This window comes from Lithobates pipiens, unplaced genomic scaffold, assembly GCF_037356315.1.
Source record: "Lithobates pipiens isolate NorthernLeopardFrog02 unplaced genomic scaffold, aLitPip1_a1.2 Scaffold_3, whole genome shotgun sequence".
In the NCBI taxonomy this organism is placed as follows: Eukaryota; Metazoa; Chordata; class Amphibia; order Anura; family Ranidae; genus Lithobates; species Lithobates pipiens.
Genome location: NW_027507790.1, coordinates 84333704 through 84359323, shown reverse-complemented (window position 1 = coordinate 84359323; position 25620 = coordinate 84333704). Strand labels below are relative to the sequence as shown.

The following is a 25620-nucleotide window of genomic DNA, read 5'->3' as shown; positions in this document are numbered from 1 at the left end:
TGGCACACACAGAAAAAAAAAAGTGTTGTTAAATTCATTATGAAAGGGGATATGGATTAATCCCCCTATATATGACATATTTTTAAAAACACATCAGGCAAATTATTTAAAGAGATAATTATTGTGATCTCTGGCTTTACACGTGTGTTAAAGCAAGTTGCACACAAAAAAAAAAAAAAGTGTTGTTAAATTCATTATGAAAGAGGATATGGATTAATCCCCCTATATTTGACTACATCTTTTTAAAAACACATCAGGCAAAGAGTCAGCCATTGCCAGAAAACATATGAGTATTAGGACCTGGTATTATACCATAACAAATATGTTAATAAACATGTTATATTGGGACCCGGTGGTGGGGGGTTACATTTACAGGTAGGGTCTGAGCCCCAAGTTTGGTTAAAACATCTAGTATACATAAAGTCACAGTTACAATACCCAACTGAATAAATACACTATTGAAGGTTTTAAAAAAAAAAAAAAAACAAACAAACACCCCTACAGGGACCACTGATTATCATGATTTGACAAGGTCCCATTTCCCTTTTAAACATAGACAAATAGTGCTGGGTGCAAGATTAACAATATTATGGATTTACTTAAACCTGCATTTACCAGCATGGCCACCAACCGTATTAAGCAGCTTACCGGCAGTGCAAAGTGGACAGCTTTCTTTATAGAGTGCTCCAATAAGACACTGCTGTCTTCTCCCTTTCTGTTCTTCAGGATATACAGCCAAATCTGAAAAAAACAAAACAAAAAACAAACAAACACACATCATACATGAGACACTCAGAGGTTTGATGAAGTCCAACTTCCTCAGTGAAACAAGTTAAGGATTACTATTTTGGTTTTGTGGGAAGAAAAGAAAAAATTAAAAAAAAAAACACACACCCCAAAAACATGGTTTCCACTGCACACTAAAATAACGGCATTTATGGAAAAGTAAAAGACATGAAGAAAAATAAGTATAAAAAAAAAAAAATATATATATATATATATATATATATATATATACACACACACACACACACACACACACACACATACACAGGTCCATCGCCGCAAAGTCTGAACAAAGAGTCCATACATGGACAAACCCGTGTGAAATGACCCTTACTCTGGTGTGTGTAGTGCTATGCAACATGTGTAGCATAATTATTTTATACATAGGCTCCCTCAATGTGTGTGTTAATGTACATAAATGTGAGAACATTAAAGGCAGGGTGGCTCAAAAAAAACTTTTTAAACTTCCCCCTATGTGATAGAATGTTTACTGTGACACACTGAGGTTGATTTACTAAAGGTAAATATACTGTGCACTGCAAGTGTATTTGCTCTAGATCTGAGAGGAAGCTCTGGTGATCTCTATCATCCAATCATGTAAAGCAAAAATGCTAGTTTTTATTTTCCTTGCATGTGATTAAGTATTCTTTGTGAAGCTTTACCTCATATTTACTAAGGAGCAAGTGCACAGTATATTTGCCTTTAGTAAATCAACCCAATTACATTTAGTGAGACATCAGAGGTCTGCTGGTGCTCTGATGTTTCTCCTGCACTCCATTGAAGCCAAAGGAGCACAGACAGCGCTCCATTGGCTTCTTTCCCCAGCTGCTTTGGAGGGGGGACGTGTCGGCCTCTGTATTCCTCTTGCTGCAGCTTGTCTTGGGAAAGTGCCCAGAGTTGAGATAAGCGTTTGTGTCCTTCCTAGCTGTTGTCAGATCATCCGCAGCAAGAGGCGGTATAGATGGGACCTCATAGCTAAGCAAAACAAATACATACACACAATCTATATCTATATCTATATCTATATATATATATATATATATATCTATATATATATCTATATCTATATATATATATATATACACATATACACACACACACACATACATACAGCTGCCCGATTCTGGTTAAAATGGGAATCACAATTATTTTGCTTAGAATAAAGATCACGATTGCAGCATAATATCTCACATTATACGTAAACAATTGGGCTAACGTTTCTGTTTTAAAAAAATTAATTAATTGGTGTTTACAAGTTAAAAACATTTTTGCTATATATAGGTTCTAAACACCCTAGAGAATAAAATGGCAGTCGTTGCAATACTTTGTCACACCGTATTTGCGCAGATGAGTGAGGGGAAGATGGGGGCCATCTTCCCCTCACTCATCTCCATACCCAACAGGGAGAAGGATCCGATCGCCTGCGCCACTGCCGGGCGCTCCGGCAAGCAGCGGAGAGTGGCTTCTCCCGCCGCCGATAAAAGTGATCTTGCGGCGAATCCGCCACTGAGACCACTTTTATCTGAAACCGAATTGCTCACTGAAGAAGAGAATGCCGGGGTTATGGCAGCTAGCTGCTGCCATACCAACAATATCCCTCTTCAAAGTGCCGATGTATTTTGTCCTGAGCCGATCCAGAAGTGGTTAAAGTGTTTTTTGCCAAAACTGTTGCATTTGAAAAACCGCTGCGCAAACACACTGTGACATAAAATATTGCAACAACCGTCATTTTATTCTCTAGGGTTTCTGCTAAAAATATATAAATAAATACATTTGGGTGTTCTATTAAGTAAAATAAATACATATTTTAACTTATAAGCAACAACAAGTGTCAGAAGCAGGATTAGTCTTTAGGTGGTTAAACTGCCCTCATCTACAGACAGAAGTTCGTTCCTTTGATCTAAAAGAAGGAAATGTTATTGCGATCTATATTCTTTAACGATTAATCGTGCAGCTCCAACACACATACACGCACAGTATATACCGTATATCCCTCTATCTTGAGGCACATGGTCAAGTTCTTATACCTATAGTCACATGACCAGCAACTGAGGCTGCGTAAATTGGAGTTTTCAGCATGAAAAGTTAAAAATTTTAAGTTGGCTTTTGAGTATATCTTTTCATTATTAGGTGTACATGGACAGTTAGTAACCCAAGCTTTCATTTTTGCCTGCACTGAGAAAATCTATAGGCCAACAGTAACCGCCAATTGCTGAGGCATGTCATGTGGGGGGGAAATGAATTGGAGAATTTCAAATTGCTTTTGTTTTCCCATTGAGAAGTCTGCTCCAGAAGCATAAGTAGCACACCTTCTTTTACTATTAAAATGTAAACAGTGGCACTGTGCAATACTCAGGTATTCCTGGGTAAAACAAAAAACAAAACAGCTTTAAATGTGAATAAATGTTTAGACACCTAATTACCCCATGAGGTCTGGCCTGCATGTTTGACTGCCTTCTTCTGCCTCTTGTGGACTTTAACCACTTTCAGACCGGACCAATTTGCTGGTCAAAGACCAGACCACTTTTTGCGATTCGGCACTGCGTCGCTTTAACTGACAATTGCGCGGTCGTGCGACGTGGCTCCCAAACAAAATTGACGTCCTTTTTTTCCCACAAATAGAGCTTTCTTTTGGTGGTATTTGATCACCCCTGCGGTTTTTATTTTTTGCGCTATAAACAAAAATAGAGCGACAATTTTGAAAAAAAACGCATTATTTTTTACTTTTTGTTATAATAAATATCCCCCAAAAATATATAAAAAAAAAATTTTTCCCTCAATTTAGGCCGATACGTATTCTTCTACATATTTTTGGTAAAAAAAAAAATCGCAATAAGCGATTATTGATTGGTTTGCGCAAAAGTTATAGCGTTTACAAAATAGGGATAGTTTTATAGCATTTTTATTAATAATTTTTTATTATTTTTTTTTTTACTAGTAATGGCGGCGATCTGCGATTTTTATTGTGACTGCGACATTGTCGGGGACCCATCGGACATTTTTGGGACCATTGTCATTTATACAGTAATCACTGCTATATAAATGCAGTGATTCCTGTGTAAATGACACTGGCAGTGAAAGGGTTAACCAGTCGGTGGCAGTGTAGGGGTTAAGTGTTCCTAGGGGTGTGTTACTAACTGTGGGGGGGTTGGGCTTTCATTTAGTGTACACTGATCTCTGCTCCAATCACATGGAGCAGAGATCAGTGTCACTAGTTGCTAGGCAGAATGGGAAAATGTTGTTTATACAGCATTTCCTCCATTCGGCCGCTCCGTGAGACGATCGCGGGGATGCCCGCGGCGATCGAGTCCGCGGGTCCCGCGACCGGACTCACGGGGGTCCCGACCAGCGTGGGAGCGCGCCGCCGGCGGCACGCTCCCGATGGCACGGCGGCAACGAATATTGGACGTACATGTACGCCAATATGCCTGCCCGTGCCATTCTGTCGATGTACATCGTCGTGCGCTGGTCGGGAAGTGGTTAAAGAATAACTACAGTCTGCAAAATCTTTGCCATTCTGAAGCTTCCCTCCAACCACTTTGCATTTTATATATACTGTGATTCTGTACTTGCCAAAACTGCTGCAGAAATCTCCCTCTACTGAGTCTGACTGCATCCATTTTAGCTGTGAAGCTGCTGCCCATTCACTTCCTGGATTTACACAGAGACACACCTGCAGCTCCCATTGGCCCTTTTATGACTCACCCCCCCCCTTCCTTCTGAGAGAGAGAGAGAGAGAGAGAGAGAGAGAGAGAGAGAGAGAGAGAGAGAGAGAGAGAGAGAGAGAGAGAGAGAGAGAGAGAGAGAGAGAGAGCTGTGCATGATGTCATAAGCCTAGGCTAATGACCAGACAAGAAACAGGAAGTGGGCTATATAAGGTATTTACTGGCAGAAAAAAATATAGATGTTTTACTATCCAAGGGCAGAAGATTTAAATAGATGGAAAGTTGAAAAAAAAATGACTGAAGGTCCACTTTAAGTACAAAATAAGCACCAACATTATTGAAGATACGAATCATAATTTACCAGACAGTGCTGCAGGCAGACATGGTCACTTGATTCTTGTGCTATCCTTATAGCTTCCTGGAGAGCAAGCTCTGCTTGATGACTAAATTGAATGAAATAAGCAGGGATGTGACAAATACAATATGGTAAGTACAACTCGATACCTAGCATAGTTACCCTACTAATACACTTTGCTGGTAGAATTGCCAGGTATAATTTAACCGAAAGCAGGAGTTATACAGCAAGGCCTTTAAACATTTACAGTAACATAATTGATTTACCTGTTTGGGTTTAAATACACATTAAGGCCTTACGCACGCAAGCTGTAAAGCCAGCACAGATGCCAGGAAAAAGCAGCTTAGAAGAGTTTTGCATTGATGTTAATGCGCATTTAGCTGTGTTCACCTGGTCCACGCCGAGGGAGCTAACATGTTGCCTCGGCGTGTCTTCCGGGTATCGTGGCTTCAGTGCTGTGAGTGGCTGGAGCCGTGATGGCGTCACTCCCGTGCCTGCGGGACTTCTTTCCGGCAAAGTCCGGCATCTGCCAGGCTTTCAGCCGAGAATCCCCTGTGCGCATGCGCCGCTGAAGTCAGCGGCTCATTGCAGGGGGAATATCTCCTAAACCGTACAGGTTTAGGATAGATTCTTTTTACCTACAGGTATGCCTTATTACAGGCTTACCTGTAGGTAAAAGTCATACAATTGACTATACAACCACTTTAAGCTGTAAAAAAATAAAAAAAAATAAAAATAAACACATGACGCTGCTAAAAGCAGTTGTAAAAAAAAACTGTGGGCATGAGGCCTAACAGAAGAAAAAAATAAATAAATAAAAGTTATTGAACGAAATCCTAACTACTTCAGCTTTACAGTTCCAACACCTGTACACCCCTATTTCATTGATTTTGAAAAGAAAAAAGTAAAAACTGCATTTTTTTTCTTTTACTTTGATCAGTGTTAGGTCAGCAATACATGGTTCGAATTCTGAAGGAATTTTCTTTAGAAAACCTTTTCTAAGAAATTTCGTCTGAATTTCGCACCATTAGTGGCCCGCAGCAACAGCCGATATTCATTGAAAAGCTAAACAATTTTCTAATCAATGATGGTAGAATCGTGTGATTCTCATACGATTCTACCATTTCAAAAAAGGAATGTGCATGAGCATGAGAAGAAAATTCCCGGAAAGAAAAAGATTCCCAGTCATGAAAATTCTTTTCTGTAGCAACGTGAGGTGAAATTGAAGGCTTGGTTGGTCGAATTTCAAAATCAATGGTGGCACCATCGGATCACAAAACACACAAAATGTCAGATATATTATATATAATTTTATTCTACAACCTGGCCAGTTTAATGATGTTACATTAACACCGATTCTGGTACAATCATTTAGAAATTAAATAAAAAATATTTTTTTTTATTTTTTTCCTTCAATTCTGCATTTTCTAAAAAAACAAAACACCCCAGCAGTGTGGAAGATATCAGCGTATACTCAATCAAAACTGCGTACAGCTTTTCACTTGTATTGGTGGCTGTATGTGACTCTCCAAGCGCCAGGCATTTTATGCCTCGGCACACACGGGCCGGTAAGTGTGTGTGCGCGCACACATAAGGCCATACATGTCCCAATAATTTTTCCTAGAAGTATTTAAGGGCTTTGCGTGAATGCAATAAGCTAAAAATCTGCATTAAATAAATAAAACTAAATGTGCATACTATAAATAATAATAATGATAATATACATACTAGTGCCCGAAACGACAATGGAGGGAAGCCAGGTTGAGTGCTGCATACCGCAGACTCCTCCCATAACCTTCATCCCCATTACTTTTACTCTCTGCACCAGTGAGAATCAAGCGGTCAAAGTAATGCAGCAAGCTGTGTGTTGAACTGAATACATCCTGGACGCGCAAGCTATTTAAATAGCTTAAATAATGCTGAAAGAGGAGATAAGAAAAAAAAAAAAACACGTTAAAAAATGGAAGACAGAAAAATGCTTTAAGTATAAAATATTTTCTTGGAAGTGGATTTTCCACCTGAAAATATATCCTGCAGCTCCAGGAGCCAACAGCTCATTTATATAATAATCACAACACACAAAAATACAGGACTTACAGCTTCTGCAAAGTCTGGATTGAACTTCAGCAAGTTATTTAGCTCTTTCTGCAGCAAGACTGGTGACAGAGCCTTACTTTCATCATTCTTCAGAAACGAGGCCTAGAAAACAAATACTGGTGAGTGGATATTGTATAGAAACGATCAGTGATAGTTGGGAAGTATGGCCAAGCATATACCAATTAACTTTATTTCAAGACTACAGTGAAAGGTTTCTGAGCGGTTCACTTTGCCAAGCACCCTGCTCAATAGAACGGTCACAAAAAAAAGAGAAGAAAGGAAGGAGGAGGATGCTGATGAGTATAAAGTGCTGGTGTCTGCACAGACCCACAACGTCTTTCAGATCCCCCACCAAATTCCAAGCTGGTCTGATTGGACAAAGCTCTTGCTCTTCCTGGCAGTGTGTAAGCTTCTTGCCTCTCTCATCTGCCACAAATTTCTATTGGCCAGCAAGGTTCCTAGTAATAGGCCAATAACAATAGGGGATTTATTTGCTGGGATCAGAAAAAGTAGGTTTTGGTTTGTAAACCATATAAAAACACTGAACAAAAATGATTTGAATAAAGGAACGTATTGGAGGTGGCGGTGCCTGAGCCATGTCCAAATCAGAACTGCCCAGTATTCATGTAGGTATGTTCACATTATGTCCATCAGCAACCTGTTTTTTTTATGACATAGTGACTTTATAGTTCTGGGAGAAGATTCCCCAAATCCTTACAGCACATGTAAACCCAACTGTACAGTCCCATAGCTAATAACAGTCTAATATTTTCTAACTTAAAAAGCCAATGTAAAGGATATAAGTTAAAGCTGAACTTTGTCAACAAGAGAATGTGGGCAGGTGTACAATAAAAATAAAATCAGTCCAAATGAAGTGTGTGATCTGTGAAAGCTGCAGCATTCTGTAAAACCTGTCATTCACCTTGTACAGTATAGTAAGCATCAAACCATCCAACGCTTAGGCACACAGTTTTGGCTGGAGTACAGTTATAGCAGTTCACACTCATCACTTCACCTGTTGAGAAAATGTATTGCCTCTTTTCACAGGATGCAAGGTATTCTGTGACTGGGGGGGGGCCATGAGGCTCATGAGCAATCCTTATAGTGACAGAACACATTGCATACTAAGAAAAGAATGCAAGTCGTTCTCAATGGACAAGGTGCCAAGGGAGCAACCAACTTTGATCAGTGCACTCCAGCTGGAATTGCGGGTCTATGTCGGACATTTGCTTTCTTGGCACAGGTGCCGTCACAAAACACTTTGGTTTGCCTCAATGAATGCAAAGCGTTCTCCGATTGGAAGAAGTGGAGATCATGAAGTCACTGCCTCACTTCTCATCTCATTCAGAGAATTTTCAACAATTTGAGAAAATTCTAAGCCCTTGTACACACGGTCAGACATTCCGACAACAAAATCCGTCGGATTTTGTCTGACAGATTTTTTCCCGAAACTTTTGTTGCATACACACGGTCGGACAAATTTGTCGGAAAATCCGATTGTACATAACGTGATGACGTTATTTCGTTACAACGGGACTACGTTCAGGCTAGTAGCCAATAGCTTTGGTTGATCTGAGCATTCGTGGCACTTTGTCTGATCGGAATTCTCTACACACAATTGGACAAAGTCAGATCGGATCATATTGTCGGAAAGTTTTATAGCCCAGCTCTAAAACTTTGTCCGTCGGATATTCCAACGGAAACAGTCCGATGGAGCCCACACACAGTCGGATTATCCGACAACAGGGTCCGATCGGACATTTTCCGTCGGAATGTCCGACTGTGTGTACAAGGGCTAAGTGTTTTCTGTGCCTAGCAAGTGACCTCTAAAGTTGACTACTACAGTGATTTCCAGCTTCCGTAGGGATTGGCTAGGTATGGCACATGGATAGTTACACTGGTCATAGCTAGACCAATGTAACTATGCAAATATAGGCATACCTGGAATTTACATATGAAGAAACCTACATTTTAAGGAGAAATACTCTAGAAAGTTGTGCCATTAATGTTCAAGACAATAGGAAAAAAAAAGATTGGGGAGACAAGGACAGGCTGCATGACCACTGTAAAAATATATTTCAAAAACAGCAACAATACCACAGCACAAATTGAAAGTAAAACCATTATTAACCAGAATGGGTCACAAAAGAAAGACTAATTTTGACAGGTGTTCCTTTTCATTCTTTTACACCATACCTGCTGAGAAAGGAAATATTCTGCCTGTTTTTGAGACAAAGGTCCACTGCATGCCAGATCTTCTTCTCTGTTGTGTACAAAAACAATTCTCTGCTATTAAGAATTAAGTCAATTATGTATTTTTTGTTTAATAAAATGCTAATGTAAATATTATATAGACACAGATAAATAGCAGAGCGATGTATGGCATCACACACAGAAACCTGCCAGAGCATCACCCAGTATTACCCTCTTAATGTCCACAAACAGAGGAAACACACTAACCAAAATGTCTCACTTTTGAACACATACACTTCTGTAGATATTCATGCAAGCACACTGCAAGAGCATCAGTTCATAGGAGCGTGTTCTGAAGAAAAGGGTTAACCCTTAAAAACGTGCAAGCCACATGGGACGCTGAATGGTCTTCCCATGCCGTATGGAGCAGTGTGGATCTGGAGACAGTCTCATCTGTTATTTAAAGATACGTTTGTTTTTCATGTGTGTATGTGAGTATATCACTTGTTTTATTTATGAATAAAACTGTCTGATGCAAATGCGCTAGGCCGGTGTGCCCTCCGTTTGTTGTTTTGAAGTGTTGCAAGATAGGATAACCACAAGCCCGATAGGGGCAGTAAGGCATGTCAGCACTATATTTGGAAGCTGGGGAAGTGGCCAGTGTATTAAGTTCTTAAGTACCACACTCAAGTGCAGGAGGTGGTTTTGGTTTTATTATCAGAACACACTGATCAGCATTGCTGGCTATAGCCGGTAGCAATGATCATTCGGAAAAAAACTGACAGGCTGGTCGAACAGAAGTCGACTAGTAGCTCAACGTTTGCACAACCAGCCTCCCCATATGTGGATCAAAATTCGGCCCATCACAGCTAAACCAGTAACATTTTGATGCGTGTATTTTGTTTTTCATCCAATCCACCCAACTTTCACCAAAATTTTACATTCATTTTTATATTTGACCCATAGATGAAAAAGGGTTAATCTTTGGTGAAAACATGGATAAAAAGTATATAAAAACCATTAAAACACATTACTGCGCATAAAACTCTTAGGCCGCGTACACACGCGCGGACTGTTCGCCCAACCTTGTTCGGCAAACAGTTTCCGCAAACAGTCCGCTCAAAATTTGCATGAGCGGACTTGCCCACACACGAGCGGACTGTTTCAACGAACTGTTTGCCAAACAGTCCGCTCAACTTTTGAAATGAACGGACTCGCCCACGTAAGGAGGAGGCAAATCCGCCCATTTCGAGCGCATGTACAGGTAGGCGGGGCCCGCGAAGGAGACGTCGCGGGCTCCGCCGCCTGGAATGGGCTTAAAGTGGAACCCCAACGCCGAAAAAAAATCGGCGTGGGGGTTCCCCCAAAGTCCACACCAGACCCTTGTCCGAGCACGCTACCCGGCCGGCCAGGAAAGGGGGGCGAGCGAGCGCGCCCCCCCTCCTGAGCCGTACCAGGCCGCGTGCCCTCAACATGGGGGGTACCTTGGGGAAGGGGGGGCCGCGCGGCCCCCCCACCCCAAAGCACCTTGTCCCCATGTTGATGAGGACAAGGGCCTCTTCCCGACAACCCTGGCCGTTGGTTGTCGGGGTCTGCGGGCGGGGGGCTTATCGGAATCCGGGAGCCCCCTTTAAGAAGGGGGCCCCCGGATACCGGCCCCCCACCCTATGTGAATGAGTATGGGGTACAATGTACCCCTACCCATTCACCTGTGAAATAAAGTACAAAAAAAAACACAACACAGGGAAAAAATATTTTATTGCACAGCTCCGGGGGTCTTCCGTCTTCGGGGGTCTTCTCGCCGGACTCCTCCGCTATCTGTGTGTAGCTCTTTTACTAGCGGAGGAGTCCGGCTTTCTTCCTCCCCGCCGCCGGCCTCTTCTCCCGACTTCGGGGGTCTTGTCCCCCTCTTCGGTTCTTCTGCCGGGCCACCGCGCCTTCTTGTAGCTCTTTTGCAGGCGGTGGCCCGGTCTTCTGTCGCCGCTGCCTTCGGTTCTTCTGTCGCCGCCTTCGGTTCTTCTGCCGGGCCACCGCGCCTTCTTGTAGCTCTTTTACAGGCGGTGGCCCGGTCTTCTGTCGCCGCTGTCGCCGCTGTCGTCGCCGCCACCGCCGCCTTCCGTTCTTGTTCTTCTTCTTCTTGTTCTTCTTCTTCTTCTCCTGGAGATGTTGACTCGACGAGCTCTCCGGCCGGAATGCCAGAGCCGCGCTGTGCGGTCACTTATATAGTGACAATGGGGCGGTGTCACATGGTATATGTCACATGGGTTGGCCACATGGTGACCCCGCCCCCTTACGATGTCATAGTCCCCATGTGACATCAACCCATGTGACCAACCCATGTGACATATACCATGTGACACCGCCCCATTGTCACTATATAAGTGACCGCACAGCGCGGCTCTGGCATTCCGGCCGGAGAGCTCGTCGAGTCAACATCTCCAGGAGAAGAAGAAGAAGAACAAGAAGAAGAACAAGAACGGAAGGCGGCGGCGGCGGCGGCGGCGACGACAGCGGCGACAGCGGCGACAGAAGACCGGGCCACCGCCTGTAAAAGAGCTACAAGAAGGCGCGGTGGCCCGGCAGAAGAACCGAAGAGGGGGACAAGACCCCCGAAGTCGGGAGAAGAGGCCGGCGGCGGGGAGGAAGAAAGCCGGGCTCCTCCGCTAGTAAAAGAGCTACACACAGATAGCGGAGGAGTCCGGCGAGAAGACCCCCGAAGACGGAAGACCCCCGGAGCTGTGCAATAAAATATTTTTTCCCTGTGTTGTGTTTTTTTTTGTACTTTATTTCACAGGTGAATGGGTAGGGGTACATTGTACCCCATACTCATTCACATAGGGTGGGGGGCCGGTATCCGGGGGCCCCCTTCTTAAAGGGGGCTCCCGGATTCCGATAAGCCCCCCGCCCGCAGACCCCGACAACCAACGGCCAGGGTTGTCGGGAAGAGGCCCTTGTCCTCATCAACATGGGGACAAGGTGCTTTGGGGTGGGGGGGCCGCGCGGCCCCCCCTTCCCCAAGGCACCCCCCCATGTTGAGGGCACGCGGCCTGGTACGGCTCAGGAGGGGGGGCGCGCTCGCTCGCCCCCCTTTCCTGGCCGGCCGGGTAGCGTGCTCGGACAAGGGTCTGGTGTGGACTTTGGGGGAACCCCCACGCCGATTTTTTTCGGCGTTGGGGTTCCCCTTTAAGCCCATTCCAGGCGGCGGAGCCCGCGACGTCTCCTTCGCGGGCCCCGCCTACCTGTACACGTGCTCGAAATGGGCGGACTTTCCGAGCGGGAACAGTTTGCTCATTTCGAAAGTAGCCTACACACGGGCGGACTGTTCTCTCAAACACAGTTTCAGCAGACAGTTTTTCGGAATTTCCGAAAAAGACTTTGTCCGTCCAACTGTCCGCTGAAACTGTCCGCTGAAAGCCCACACACGGGCGGACTGTCCGCCCAAACACTGTTCAGCGGACAAGGTTGGGCGAACAGTCCGCCCGTGTGTACGCGGCCTTACACTGATATTTAAGACCTTTAAATCAGTGTTGCCAACCTACAAGATTGAAATTTACTGACACAACACCCAAAATTTCTGTCCCCACAAATTGAGAGACAGAGAGACTGCACTGCAAATCCAGAGAGAGAGAGAGAGAGACTGCACTACCAAAATTTATACTGCTACATTTCTTTGGTAAAAATAACCCAAATCAATGTATATTATTTGGTCTGTGTGAAAGTTATAGTCTACAAGCTATGGTACCAATCATTGAAAATTTATCACACCTGATGTACTGACGGCCTCTTACATTTCTTAAAACCCTAAAGGGCTCTTTCACATAGGCGATGACAGGTCCTTCTCCACTCACTGTGCAGAGATGGACCTGTCAGAGACCCGCTCTCCTCTAATGGGAGATCGGATGAAAACAGACAGCCGGGGCATGGCCTGGACCGGCATGGTGTGAGGAGCGCAACTCAGGAGCTCTGCTTGGGAAATATCCGCTTCATTTAATCCTGTGGCTATCCTCTTGCTCTTCTACCTATTGTATACTACCCGGACTGTTACCCTTCAATACATCTCATGTCTCCATCTAAAAGTAGGACACTTTAAAGCTAGGACACTGGTACACTAAAAATGTTTTTGTGCACTTGTACACTATGACAGATGTTGATCGCCCACCAGGGGTCACTGACAGAGGTTGATGCCACAATGGAACACCATTGCAGATGCGTTTTGCACTTTGTACAGATGTTCATGGGGACACCGACAGATGTTTTTGCACTGGTACAGGTGTGATGGGGACAAAGACAGTGGTGCTTGGTGTACTGTGTGTGGGGATCTGTGACAGGTTTGTGTGTAAAATCATCCGTACACATAGAGCGGTCACAGAGGCTGCAGAATACCCTGATCCCCCACCCCGCACTGAGCTCAGTGTGGAGAACTGTCACAGAGACACGTGTCTTGGTTTACACTGTGAAGGCTAAGATTGGACACAGCCGTCACATGATTGAGAGGGCAAATCACCCATATCCTGATCCCGTCTTGACTGTGATCACAGAATAGCGCAGCTGTGAGCGGGCCCCCAGTCTGAGAACGACGAAGCTCCCAACCGATGTTCTGAGTGGACAAATCTGTCAGTGTCCCATCACATCTGTACCAATGCACAAAACATCTGTTAAGCATTTTAGAATGCAAAAACCCTACAGGCAGGAGTACAATGTCAGTTAAGCTGGGAAAACAATTATGGTGTTAGCCACATTTGACACAGAACACACCACCTGTAATGGTTAGCTTTGCCTTTTAGGATTACTGCAGGCCAAAATCCGATGTGGATCAAAGGATCTACTGCCAAAGGTTGCATCAAAAAAAGAGCATGTAGCCACTGTTTTTTGGTCTTTGTCTGGATTTCTCCTTTAATAAAGCCTAAGCCCTAGTAGAGATGTATTAGAGAAAAGCATAACTATGCCTAGGACCAAAAGCAAACTAGAAATATTATCTATGCCTGATGTGCAAAAGCAGAATAGTGTATGATTGCATACCCTGTAAAAGAGTAAAAGGTTTGACTTCCAAGTCTGCGTTGGTTTTTTCACAACTCTGCAAAGAACCACTTCCCTCCTAATGTTTTCAGGACATTCAAAAGGAGCGCACTAGCTTTTTAAATTCTATCCTGACAATACATTTTAATTAAATTATCATTAGGCATTTTTGTTGAATTGTACCATGGACCCTTTACTGCCTCAATAATTATATTCTTCTACCATGGGACTTTAGACCCTGTATGGATACACTCGCACAAGGGTACTTTCTAGTACTGAGGAAAGCACACGTCTATTATAATACTGATGTGTTTGATTCTGGATTCTACAGCCAGACATTTGACAATTATTTTCAATTTTTTTGATTGCTGGGTCTCTTTGCTCTTCTTGATTTTCCCATGGCATGGGCAGACACACAATGTGATGTGATATGATCTGATGTAAAATATAAAATATTCCTCCCGATAACCCAACCCAACCCCCCCCCCCCACAAAGAAAGATTAAATATATATATATTTTAAAAAGATTACCCAATAGCAAAATCAAGGTCTTCTTTTGACATCTTTCCACCTTCATCTACTTCTTCACCCTCTTCATCACTGTTACAGAGATCCATTTCCGCCTCCTCATTTTCTGGCTTTGGTAAAGTCTTGGACTTATCATTGTGGTAGTAACGATGCAATGAGGTATGCAGCTTGTATACCTGACTGAAGGAAAGTTTGTTGTAGGCCAAGATCATGTGCCGAAGGAACAGCCCTATAAACAGGAATTATATACATCAAAATGGTTTTAAAAATGGAACTCAACATAAAGCACGTGTTTTATATACAATAGTAACAGCAATGGCTTCAGTGGGTGTTCACTACACAATAATAACTTGCACGGAGTATCTGGATTAGTATATCAGCTACCTTATTAACTTCCTAACACTTTCCTTGCCTCCAACTGTAAAGTGATTCAATGTTTTGCCCATGCAAGGGAAAGTAGCATTCACTTTAATGTGGGCACCTGAAGCAGCTTAACCACATTTTCTATTTGTTCCTCACTTCTTTATGTGCCATCAGAAGCAAACAGATATACCTGGTACTTCAGGTATAGAGGAGCATTGTAACACACTTGTCCCTCTTCCCTTTTAGCTTTGATTTTTCAGGGTAGGAACATTTTCAGCAAGTTGAAGTAGACTTCTGGGATGTACCTAAATAATCTTGAAAATGCTCCCTCCCACCTCCTAATACTTATACTAAGCTGTGTCAGAACATGCTGCATACCTACCCATTTTTAGGCTGCTCTGGACACGTGATCAGATTTCCCTGTGTCAGCTAACGACAGCTTCAGGGGAGAGGAAAGAGTCCTAACAAAGGATGGGCCATAGTAAGCCAATGGATGACATCACCATTCCAGGCAAAACCAGTCATTGCCAGAGCGCTCTCTCCTCTGCAGCTGTGCTGGCTGACACGGAAGATCACGTTGACTAGATCAGAGCGGCCTGAAAACAAGTATGTATGCGCATCTTTCTTACCCAGCTCAGTTCATTTAGTTGTTAGGAGGTGGGAGGGAACATTTAAGATTGGTTAGGTATATCCTGGTTTTCTACCACAAGAAAATATTTGTTGATCTTGCCAGAAATGTAGTGTCTTTATCACTTCTTGTGACCCAAAAACAGGAAAAACAATCTTTATCTTTCATGAATTCACCATGTAATGGAAATAAGTCATACATGTTTGAAGTCAAGTAAGTGTGGCCATGTCAGGACAGGAAGTGTGCCATTTTCAGGACTATGAGGTACAAAAGAAATAAATAATAAAAAAAATGATTATATATATATATATATACACACACACACACACACACACACACACACACACACACACACACACACACACACACACATATATATATTTACATTTTTTCGAGCTGATTCATGCACAGATGTCTATTAAAATTGCCCCCGAAGTTGTCAAAAGTAGTGCAGGAACTACTTTTGGAAATCGGTGCGGTGCCACAAAGTCAGTGTCGCACCAAATGGGACAGTGCCATTGCCAGCAATAGGCTGCGATTTGACATGTCACCAATATGAACGTGGGGCTTATTGTCAAAGTTAAATTAAACAAGCTGAAATTAGAAGCTGATTGATTGCTCTGCACAGCTGCACCAGTTTTTTAAATAAATTTCCCCAAAGCGTTCTGTAAATGGACAAGGAGAGAAGGGGTGGCGAGTGATTTCTGGGTAGGAATGTTGCAGCCATGGCCGGTGCTACCACTAGGCGGACTAGGCAACCGCCTAGGGCGCCCAGCCGCTGGTTATTGTACTCCTCTCCTGCATAGTGCACTGTCCTTGTATATCCTGCCATGTCAAGCAGCGCCGCCACCAACCCCCGCCCCGCCCCCCCTCCCTTCCGCTGATGTAAACACACACTGCAGGGAGCCAGCCAGTAAACCTCTGGGCGCTCTCTGTGTGTGTCACTGTGTCAGGCAGCAGTAGCGCCCTCCACCCCCCCTCGCTCTCCTCTCTCCGCTCTCTGACTGTCTGTCAGTCTGTCACATGACACATCTCGCCGAGGCCACTCTCCAGACTCCAGCAACACAGTTCCCCCGGCCCCGCCCCCCCCCCACGCGCTCCTGGAACGGAGTAAGTGTCATGGATGGATGGAGGATGCAAGCATCGTGGGATACATGGCTGCGTGGCGCCTGCTCTCTCCGGGCTTTGGGACAGGTGCAGCCTGGGCTGGCTGTAACAGGAAGAGGCACCACAGGACACAGAACAGAACCAGCAGGTACACACTGTACACAGACAACACAGCAGAGTGGGTGCCAGTGAGAAACAGGTGTCACTGGTGGAATAAGTAAAAACTGTTGCTTTCTCTCTTAGGCCAGGTTCACACTATAGCGATGCGGGAACGCCGCAAATCCGCAGCGTTTTCCCGCATCGCATGACTCCCGCCGGCAGTTCACACTGCCCTATGCGAACTGCTGGGAGTGTCAATGATATGTTAATGACACCCCCAGATCCGTCCGCATATCGCAGTGCGATCTGCACACTCGCACAGGAATCGGATCGCATGGTGTGAACACCCATGCGATCCGATTCTGCTGCGGACCAAAAAAAGGGTCCCGTGCGAGTTTGCTGCGGGAGCGATGCGAATTCAGCCAGACTATCTGTATGGCTGAACTCGCATCGCTACGGAGATCGGATGTGATTTGCACTGCAGTGCGATGCGAATCACATCCGGATCTCCCCCCCGCAGCAGTGTGAACCCAGCCTAAATGAGATTGTATATGAAATGTCATTTTAAAATGTGTATGAGTGTATATGTATTATATATTGACTGATCTGCTAAAATGTCCCCCCCCCCCCGAGTCTGTATTTTATGGGCATTGCTGAGTCTCTATTGGATCATGGGCGCTGGTGACATGGTATTTGACGGGCGCTGGTGAAGCGGCATTGATGGGCGCTGATCCGTCTGTATTTGGTGGGCGCTGGTGAGTCTGTATTTGATGGGCGCTGGTGACATGGTATTTGACGGGTGCTGGTGAAGTGGCATTGATGGGCACTGGTGAGTCTGTATTTGATGGACGCTGGTAAAGTGGCATTGATGGGCGCTGGTGAGTCTGTATTTGATGGACGCTGGTAAAGTGGCATTGATGGGCGCTGGTGAGTCTGTATTTGATGGATGCTGGTAAAGTGGCATTGATGGGCGCTGGTGAGTCTGTATTTGATGGGCGCAAAAATTAGTTTTGAATTATTTGATCCAAAACCTGGTTTGGGGCAAAACTGTAAAATTTAGTTGGTCTAGCAAAGTGTTGCATGCAAAATAGTAGCGGCCATTAAAAAGGTGGGGATTACATGAGCAGGGCAAAGGGGGTGGAGTCAGGGGTGGAGCCAAGGGGGCGGCAAAATGAGGTTTCGCCTAGGGTGTCAAAAATCCTTGCACCAGCCCTGGTTGCAGCTCTTCTGTCACAAGGCTGGAGGTATAGCATCAGTGAAACTGTAGATAGCGATCCTGGAGGCAGAATACACCTTATTACAGGCAACTTTTGGTACCCAACACATTAAACAAAAACCCGTTCTGGAGGTCTACTTTAAAGATAAGCTGACTACCTGGTCTCAAGGGTAGAATGGCACTATAAATGACAGTGTGGCATACAGCAGTACAATAGTACAGATAGTGTCCAGGCACCTTTTGGTGCATGCTTTTTGGGGTAACTGACCATGATTGTGCCAGCTTACTTATAAAACATGTGTCCCCACTTTAGTATTGTTTGCAATCACTTTAATTCTATTGGACCTACCGACAACACTTGTTTTGTGTACATCAGGCTCTGTTCCTGAGAATGAATCTGAGAGTTCATCAAAGAACTGTTCCATGTCTTTTAACTCTCCTTCAGCCATCAGCTTTATCCTTTAGGAAATATGCAAACAAAGGCATTTAAGAGACCATGGGATAATACCGGTCATATATTGCTCAACACAACAAAAATGTCCATGTCAAGACTAACTTTTAAACTTTAAAGCTCTATACAATTTATTTCCACTAAGCATCTGTTAGATGTGTTGTTTTGTAATAGTGTACCTGATTTGCACTGAACTTGCCATATTTGGACAGCAGTCTTCAATAATTTTCAGCAGTTTGGACAGTGACATATCAGGACCCTGCAAAGAGAAAAATGAGGGTCAAATACAGTACAGAAGGAAAAACGACAGATCAAATGCACATGGAAAGGAACTCTGAATGATCTCAGAAGCATCTCAAATTCATTGACAGGCTGGGGCAAGGAATTTTAAGAGACATATTGCCCTCACTGTGTGAGAGCTTGTTTACACCACAACACACATTACATCATTAATTGCACCAAAATTAACATTTTTAGTGCACTATAGAGCACCACATTGCACAGCTGCAAATAATCCGTGTTGTGGTGGGCTGCACTTCAACAGCTAGTGCAGGAACTATATTTTCGTGTATTCAAATCCTATTTAAAATGAAAGAACTGCGCAACGCAGCACACCTCTTGTGCCTTGAAGAGCACAGTATTTTGGAGGTTCTGCACTTTTCATACACCTTGGGCTGATTATTAAAGCACTTCAAATGGTCACCCTTCTCTGCTAGCAGTTCTAGTCTAGGTGTAAACAACGAGGATAGGTAAACATTGTATATGTAGCACCCTTGTCCTAAACAACAAAAGTAATGTCACCAGCACACCAGGATCCCCAAAAATTACTCCAAAACTTTAATCGGCGATCACATAATTACAGCAGAAAGCAACGTTTCTGAGCCACGCAGGACCCCTTCATCAGGCATCCAAAACATTGCTTAGTGCTGTAATTATGTGATTAAAGTTTTTCACCCATTTTTGGGGATCTTGGTGTGCTGGTGACATTCTTTTTTTTGACTATACACGATTCCAGCCAGTGGTCACTTCAGCACCCATTTACAAATACAGCCATCTCTACAAGAATGTGTGCGTTGGGAATATTGCAATGGAAGTCTTGTCCTAAACAAGGCTGCTAGTAAATTGGCGTTGTGCTAGGTGGTAACCAGCCTGGCTAATTTGTAGTTTGATCAGATGGTTTTCTCCTAAGCTTGAGTTGAACTGTGATTCTCTCTTCTGTCAACGGGTGTTTCCTTTAGCATTAGAATGATAGATTACAGTGAATACGCTTTTCTCAGCCAATCAACAGGGGTAGGGCACAGGAAATTTGCCTTAGAATTAGTGATGCACCGAAATTTCGGCCGCTGAAACATATCGGCCGAAAATGCCCTTTTCGGCAATTTGCCGAAAGAGAAAAACGTCCGATAATGGAGCCGAAAATTGGGCGTGGCCTGGGTGGGGGGCGGGGCTCCGCCCCCCGCCCCTGGTGACGCCCATCATAGCGCAGGAGAGCCACCTCCGCCGCCTTTTTGATAACAGCGCCGGGAACATCACAGCTTTCATTTCAATAGCTGTGTGTTCCCGGCCGTGCGCCGTCACACGCAGCCCCTCCCCCTTGTCCGGGCACTTAGATAGACAGATCATCCGCAGGATTGGACGGATGATCTGTCTATCAAAGTGCCCGGACAAGGGGGAGGGGCTGCGTGTGACGGCGCACGGCCGGGAACACACAGCAATTGAAATGAAAGCTGTGATGTTCCCGGCGCTGTTATCAAACAGGCGACGGAGGCGGCTCTCTTCCCTGCACACAGTGCACAGGCTGGCTGCAAAATGGCACACAGGCTGCAATGGAGACACACTGGCTGCAATGGGGACACACTGGCTGCAATGGGGACACACTGGCTGCAATGGGGACACACTGGCTGCAATGGGGACACACTGGCTGCAATGGGGACACACTGGCTGCAATGGGGACACACTGGCTGCAATGGGGACACACTGGCTGCAATGGGGGATGCCTCCTGTACCACGTCCTCTGTCTCTGACCATCTCCTGTACCATGTCCCCAGTCTGACCATCTTCGGTACCACGTCCCCAGTCTCTGACCATCTCCTGTACCACGTCTCCAGTCTCTGATCATCTCCTATACCGTGTCCCCAGTCTGACCATCTCCTGTACCGTGTCCCCAGTCTCTGACCATCTCCTGTACCGTGTCCCCAGTCTCTGACCATCTCCTGTACCGTGTCCCCAGTCTCTGACCATCTCCTGTACCGTGTCCCCAGTCTCTGACCACCTCCTGTACCGTGTCCCCAGTCTCTGACCACCTCCTGTACCATGCCTGCAGTCTCTGACCACCTCCTGTACCATGCATGCAGTCTCTGACCACCTCCTGTACCATGCATGCAGTCTCTGACCACCTCCTGTACCATGTCCCCAGTCTCTGACCACCTCCTGTACCATGTCCCCAGTCTCTGACCACCTCCTGTACCATGTCCCCAGTCTCTGACCACCTCCTGTACCATGTCCCCAGTCTCTGACCACCTCCTGTACCATGTCCCCAGTTTCTGACCACCTCCTGTACCATGTCCCCAGTCTCTGACCATCTCCTGTACCATGTCCCCAGTCTCTGACCACCTCCTGTACCATGTCCCCAGTCTCTGACCATCTCCTGTACCATGTCCCCAGTCTCTGACCACCTCCTGTACCATGTCCCCAGTCTCTGACCACCTCCTGTACCATGTCCCCAGTCTCTGACCACCTCCTGTACCATGTCCCCAGTCTCTGACCACCTCCTGTACCATGTCCCCAGTCTCTGACCACCTCCTGTACCATGTCCCCAGTCTCTGACCACCTCCTGTACCATGTCCCCAGTCTCTGACCACCTCCTGTACCATGTCCCCAGTCTCTGACCACCTCCTGTACCATGTCCCCAGTCTCTGACCACCTCCTGTACCATGTCCCCAGTCTCTGACCACCTCCTGTACCATGTCCCCAGTCTCTGACCACCTCCTGTACCATGTCCCCAGTCTCTGACCACCTCCTGTACCATGTCCCCAGTCTCTGACCACCTCCTGTACCATGTCCCCAGTCTCTGACCACCTCCTGTATAAAAATATTTTTTAAAAACAGTCATTTTCGGTATCGGTGCTGTTTCGGTATCGGTTTTGGTTTTCGGCCTAGTGTATTTTTCATTTTCGGTATCGGTTTCGGCACCAAAAAACCCATTCGGTGCATCCCTACTTAGAATGTCCTGTGCTCTACCCCTCTCTACCCTTGTTCCACGCATCTTTCCATCTTCCATCTTGCACTACACCCACCAATAAAGGAGCACTCCTCCCACTGACACTACAGGTCCTTCTCAAAAAATGTGCATATTGTGATAAAGTTCATTATTTTCTGTAATGTACTGATAAACATTAGACTCATATATTTTAGATTCATTACACACAACTGAAGTAGTTCAAGCCTTTTCTTGTTTTAATATTGATGATTTTGGCATACAGCTCATGAAAACCCCAAATTCCTATCTCAAAAAATTAGCATATCATGAAAAGGTTCTCTAAACAAGCTATTAACCTAATCATCTGAATCAACTAATTAACTCTAAACACCTGCAAAAGATTCCTGAGGCTTTTAAAAACTCCCAGCCTGATTCATTACTCAAAACCGCAATCATGGGTAAGACTGCTGACCTGACTGCTGTCCAGAAGGCCATCATTGACACCCTCAAGCAAGAGGGTAAGACACAGAAAGAAATTTCTGAACGAATAGGCTGTTCCCAGAGTGCTGTATCAAGGCACCTCAGTGGGAAGTCTGTGGGAAGGAAAAAGTGTGGCAGAAAACGCTGCACAACGAGAAGAGGTGACCGGACCCTGAAGAAGATTGTGGAGAAGGACCGATTCCAGACCTTGGAGGACCTGCGGAAGCAGTGGACTGAGTCTGGAGTAGAAACATCCAGAGCCACCGTGAACAGGCGTGTGCAGGAAATGGGCTACAGGTGCCGCATTCCCCAGGTCAAGCCACTTTTGAACCAGAAACAGCGGCAGAAGCACCTGACCTGGGCTACAGAGAAGCAGCACTGGACTGTTGCTCAGTGGTCCAAAGTACTTTTTTCGGATGAAAGCAAATTTTGCATGTCATTCGGAAATCAAGGTGCCAGAGTCCGGAGGAAGACTGGGGAGAGGGAAATGCCAAAATGCCTGAGGTCCAGTGTCAAGTACCCACAGTCAGTGATGGTCTGGGGTGCCATGTCAGCTGCTGGTGTTGGTCCTCTGTGTTTTATCAAGGGCAGGGTCAATGCAGCTAGCTATCTGCTGAAAAGCTTTATGGAGATGAAGATTTCATTTTTCAGCACGACCTGGCACCTGCTCACAGTGCCAAAACCACTGGTAAATGGTTTACTGACCATGGTATTACTGTGCTCAATTGGCCTGCCAACTCTCCTGACCTGAACCCCATAGAGAATCTGTGGGATATTGGGAAGAGAAAGTTGAGAGACGCAAGACCCAACACTCTGGATGAGCTTAAGGCCGCTATCGAAGCATCCTGGGCCTCCATAACACCTCAGCAGTGCCACAGGCTGGTTGCCTTCATGCCACGCCGCATTGAAGCAGTCATTTCTGCAAAAGGATTCCCGACCAAGTATTGAGTGCATAACTGAACATAATTATTTGAAGGTTGACTTTTTTTGTATTAAAAACACTTTTCTTTTATTGGTCGGATAAATTATGCTAATTTTTTGAGATAGGATTTTTGGGTTTTCAGGAGCTGTATGCCAAAATCATCAATATTAAAACAAGAAAAGGCTTGAACTACTTCAGTTGTGTGTAATGAATCTAAAATATATGAAAGTCTAATGTTTATCAGTACATTACAGAAAATAATGAACTTTATCACAATATGCAAATTTTTTGAGAAGGACCTGTATATATGGGGCATTACTCCTCCATTTGATAGCACTATTCCTACCACTGACACCAACTATTCATCCTTCTGAAACAGACATTTTTTCCCACTGAAACCAATGATGGGGCACCATTCCCGGCATAGACAACAAAATGACAGGGGAGGGGGCGACAGATCCCTGGCCGCGCAGGGGGTGGGGTGGCGACAGCTCCCTGGCCGCGCGCGGGGGGTGGGGTGGCAACAGCTCCCTGGCCGCGCGCGGGGGGTGGGGTGGCAACAGCTCCCTGGCCGCGCGCGGGGGGTGGCGACAGCTCCCTGGCCGCGCGCGGGGGGTGGGGTGGCGACAGCTCCCTGGCCGCGCGCGGGGGGTGGGGGGGGGGGCGACAGCTACCTGGCCGCGCTCGGGTGGGGGGGGGGCGACAGCTACCTGGCCGCGCTCGGGTGGGGGGGGGGGCGACAGCTCCCTGGCCGCGCTCGGGGGGGGGGGGCGGGGGCGACAGCTCCCTGGCCGCGCGGGGGGGGTTGGGTGGGCGACAGCTCCCTGGCCGCGCTCGGTTGAGGGGGGGGGGCGACAGCTCCCTGGCTGCGCTCGGGTGTGGGGGGGCGACAGCTCCCTGGCCGCGCTCGGGTGTGGGGGGGCGACAGCTCCCTGGCCGCGCTCGGGTGTGGGGGGGCGACAGCTCCCTGGCCGCGCTCGGGTGTGGGGGGGCAATAGCTCCCTGGCCGCGCTCGGGTGGGGGGGGGCGACAGCTCCCTGGCCGCGCTCGGGTGGGGGGGGCAACAGCTCCCTGGCCGCGCTCGGGGAGGGGGCGGGTGACAGCTCCCTGGCCGCGCTCGGGGGGGCGGGTGACAGCTCCCTGGCCGCGCTGGGGGGGGCGGGGGCGACAGCTCCCTGGCCGCGCTCGGGTGGGGGGGGGCAACAGCTCCCTGGCCGCGCTCGGGGGGGCGACAGCTCCCTGGCCGCGCTCGGGGGGCGGGGGTTGGGTGGGCGACAGCTCCCTGGCCGCGCTCGGTTGAGGGGGGGGGGCGACAGCTCCCTGGCTGCGCTCGGGTGGGGGGCGACAGCTCCCTGGCCGCGCTCGGTTGAGGGGGGGGGGGGGGCGACAGCTCCCTGGCTGTGCTCGGGTGTGGGGGGGCGACAGCTCCCTGGCCGCGCTCGGGTGTGGGGGGGCGACAGCTCCCTGGCCGCGCTCGGGTGGGGGGGGGGGCGACAGCTCCCTGGCCGCGCTCGGGTGGGGGGGGCGACAGCTCCCTGGCCGCGCTCGGGGAGGGGGCGGGTGACAGCTCCCTGGCCGCGCTGGGGGGGGGCGGGTGACAGCTCCCTGGCCGCGCTCGGGTGGGGGGGGCAACAGCTCCCTGGCCGCGCTCGGGGGGGCGACAGCTCCCTGGCCGCGCTCGGGGGGGCGGGGGTTGGGTGGGCGACAGCTCCCTGGCCGCGCTCGGTTGAGGGGGGGGCGACAGCTGCCTGGCTGCGCTCGGGTGGGGGGCGACAGCTCCCTGGCCGCGCGGGGGGGGGGTCGACAGATCTGCATGCAATCTATAACATTATCTGTGGATGTCATTCCAAGCCACGGCCTATGTTGGCTGCATCCTCCCTCTATGTATAGGACATGGCTGAAAGCAGCTCTTTATACTATAAAGGTTGGAATGAAGATGTCCGATGATGTGTGCTAACCTGGAGAAGGGGCAGGATGTGCTTATTGAGCCTCCTCTTCTCCAGCGCACTGATCTCCATGTTCTTGGTCATCTCACTCAGCAGTACCAGTACAGAGATCTTGTACGGCGTCACCCAGTCCTTAATACCAAAGACATTGGCGTGCACCACTCCATTGGTCATCATGGGGTTGAAGTAAAGGCTCTCATGTACACTGGCCATGGTTTCAACAGAGACGCACACAGCCTGCCGCCTCCTTATCCTACACAGAGCTATGGCTTTACAACATCCCGCGTCATCCCACCGACCAATAGGAACACGGCGGAAGCCGGAACTGCATCATTCAGAAAAGGGTCTGGACTTCGGGTGTCACATGATAGGTTGCATGTATGAGGGCGTGTTCTAAAACCGGAAGCGTGTTGCAATGTATTGTAGTGTGCATGTTCTGCACTTGAGTAGAGCAGACAGGAAAAGAACGTGGAACCCAAATATGGGGTGCGGGGGAGGACGGAACGTGAAATTAGATGTATAGCAGTTGCAGCAATCTGGTGCAGGAGAGGATAGTGAATGTAATATAG

At 46.9% G+C, this 25620-nt stretch overlaps 1 protein-coding gene across 1 annotated transcript in view; it reads right to left on the bottom strand.

Moving 5' to 3' along the window:
• Positions 1 to 25362, bottom strand: part of ANAPC5 (anaphase promoting complex subunit 5) — a 79501-nt gene extending 54139 nt beyond the window's left edge. The window contains exons 1-9 of the mRNA XM_077461982.1: positions 25064 to 25362; positions 18684 to 18763; positions 18403 to 18512; positions 14644 to 14869; positions 9100 to 9166; positions 6904 to 7005; positions 6535 to 6725; positions 4813 to 4894; positions 649 to 741 (exon numbers count right to left, since the gene is read on the bottom strand). Of these exons, the coding sequence (XP_077318108.1) occupies positions 649 to 741; positions 4813 to 4894; positions 6535 to 6725; positions 6904 to 7005; positions 9100 to 9166; positions 14644 to 14869; positions 18403 to 18512; positions 18684 to 18763; positions 25064 to 25264 (1152 nt within the window). The 5' untranslated portion in view covers positions 25265 to 25362. The remainder of the gene's footprint in view (positions 1 to 648; positions 742 to 4812; positions 4895 to 6534; positions 6726 to 6903; positions 7006 to 9099; positions 9167 to 14643; positions 14870 to 18402; positions 18513 to 18683; positions 18764 to 25063) is intronic.
• Positions 25363 to 25620: the final 258 nt, after the last annotated feature.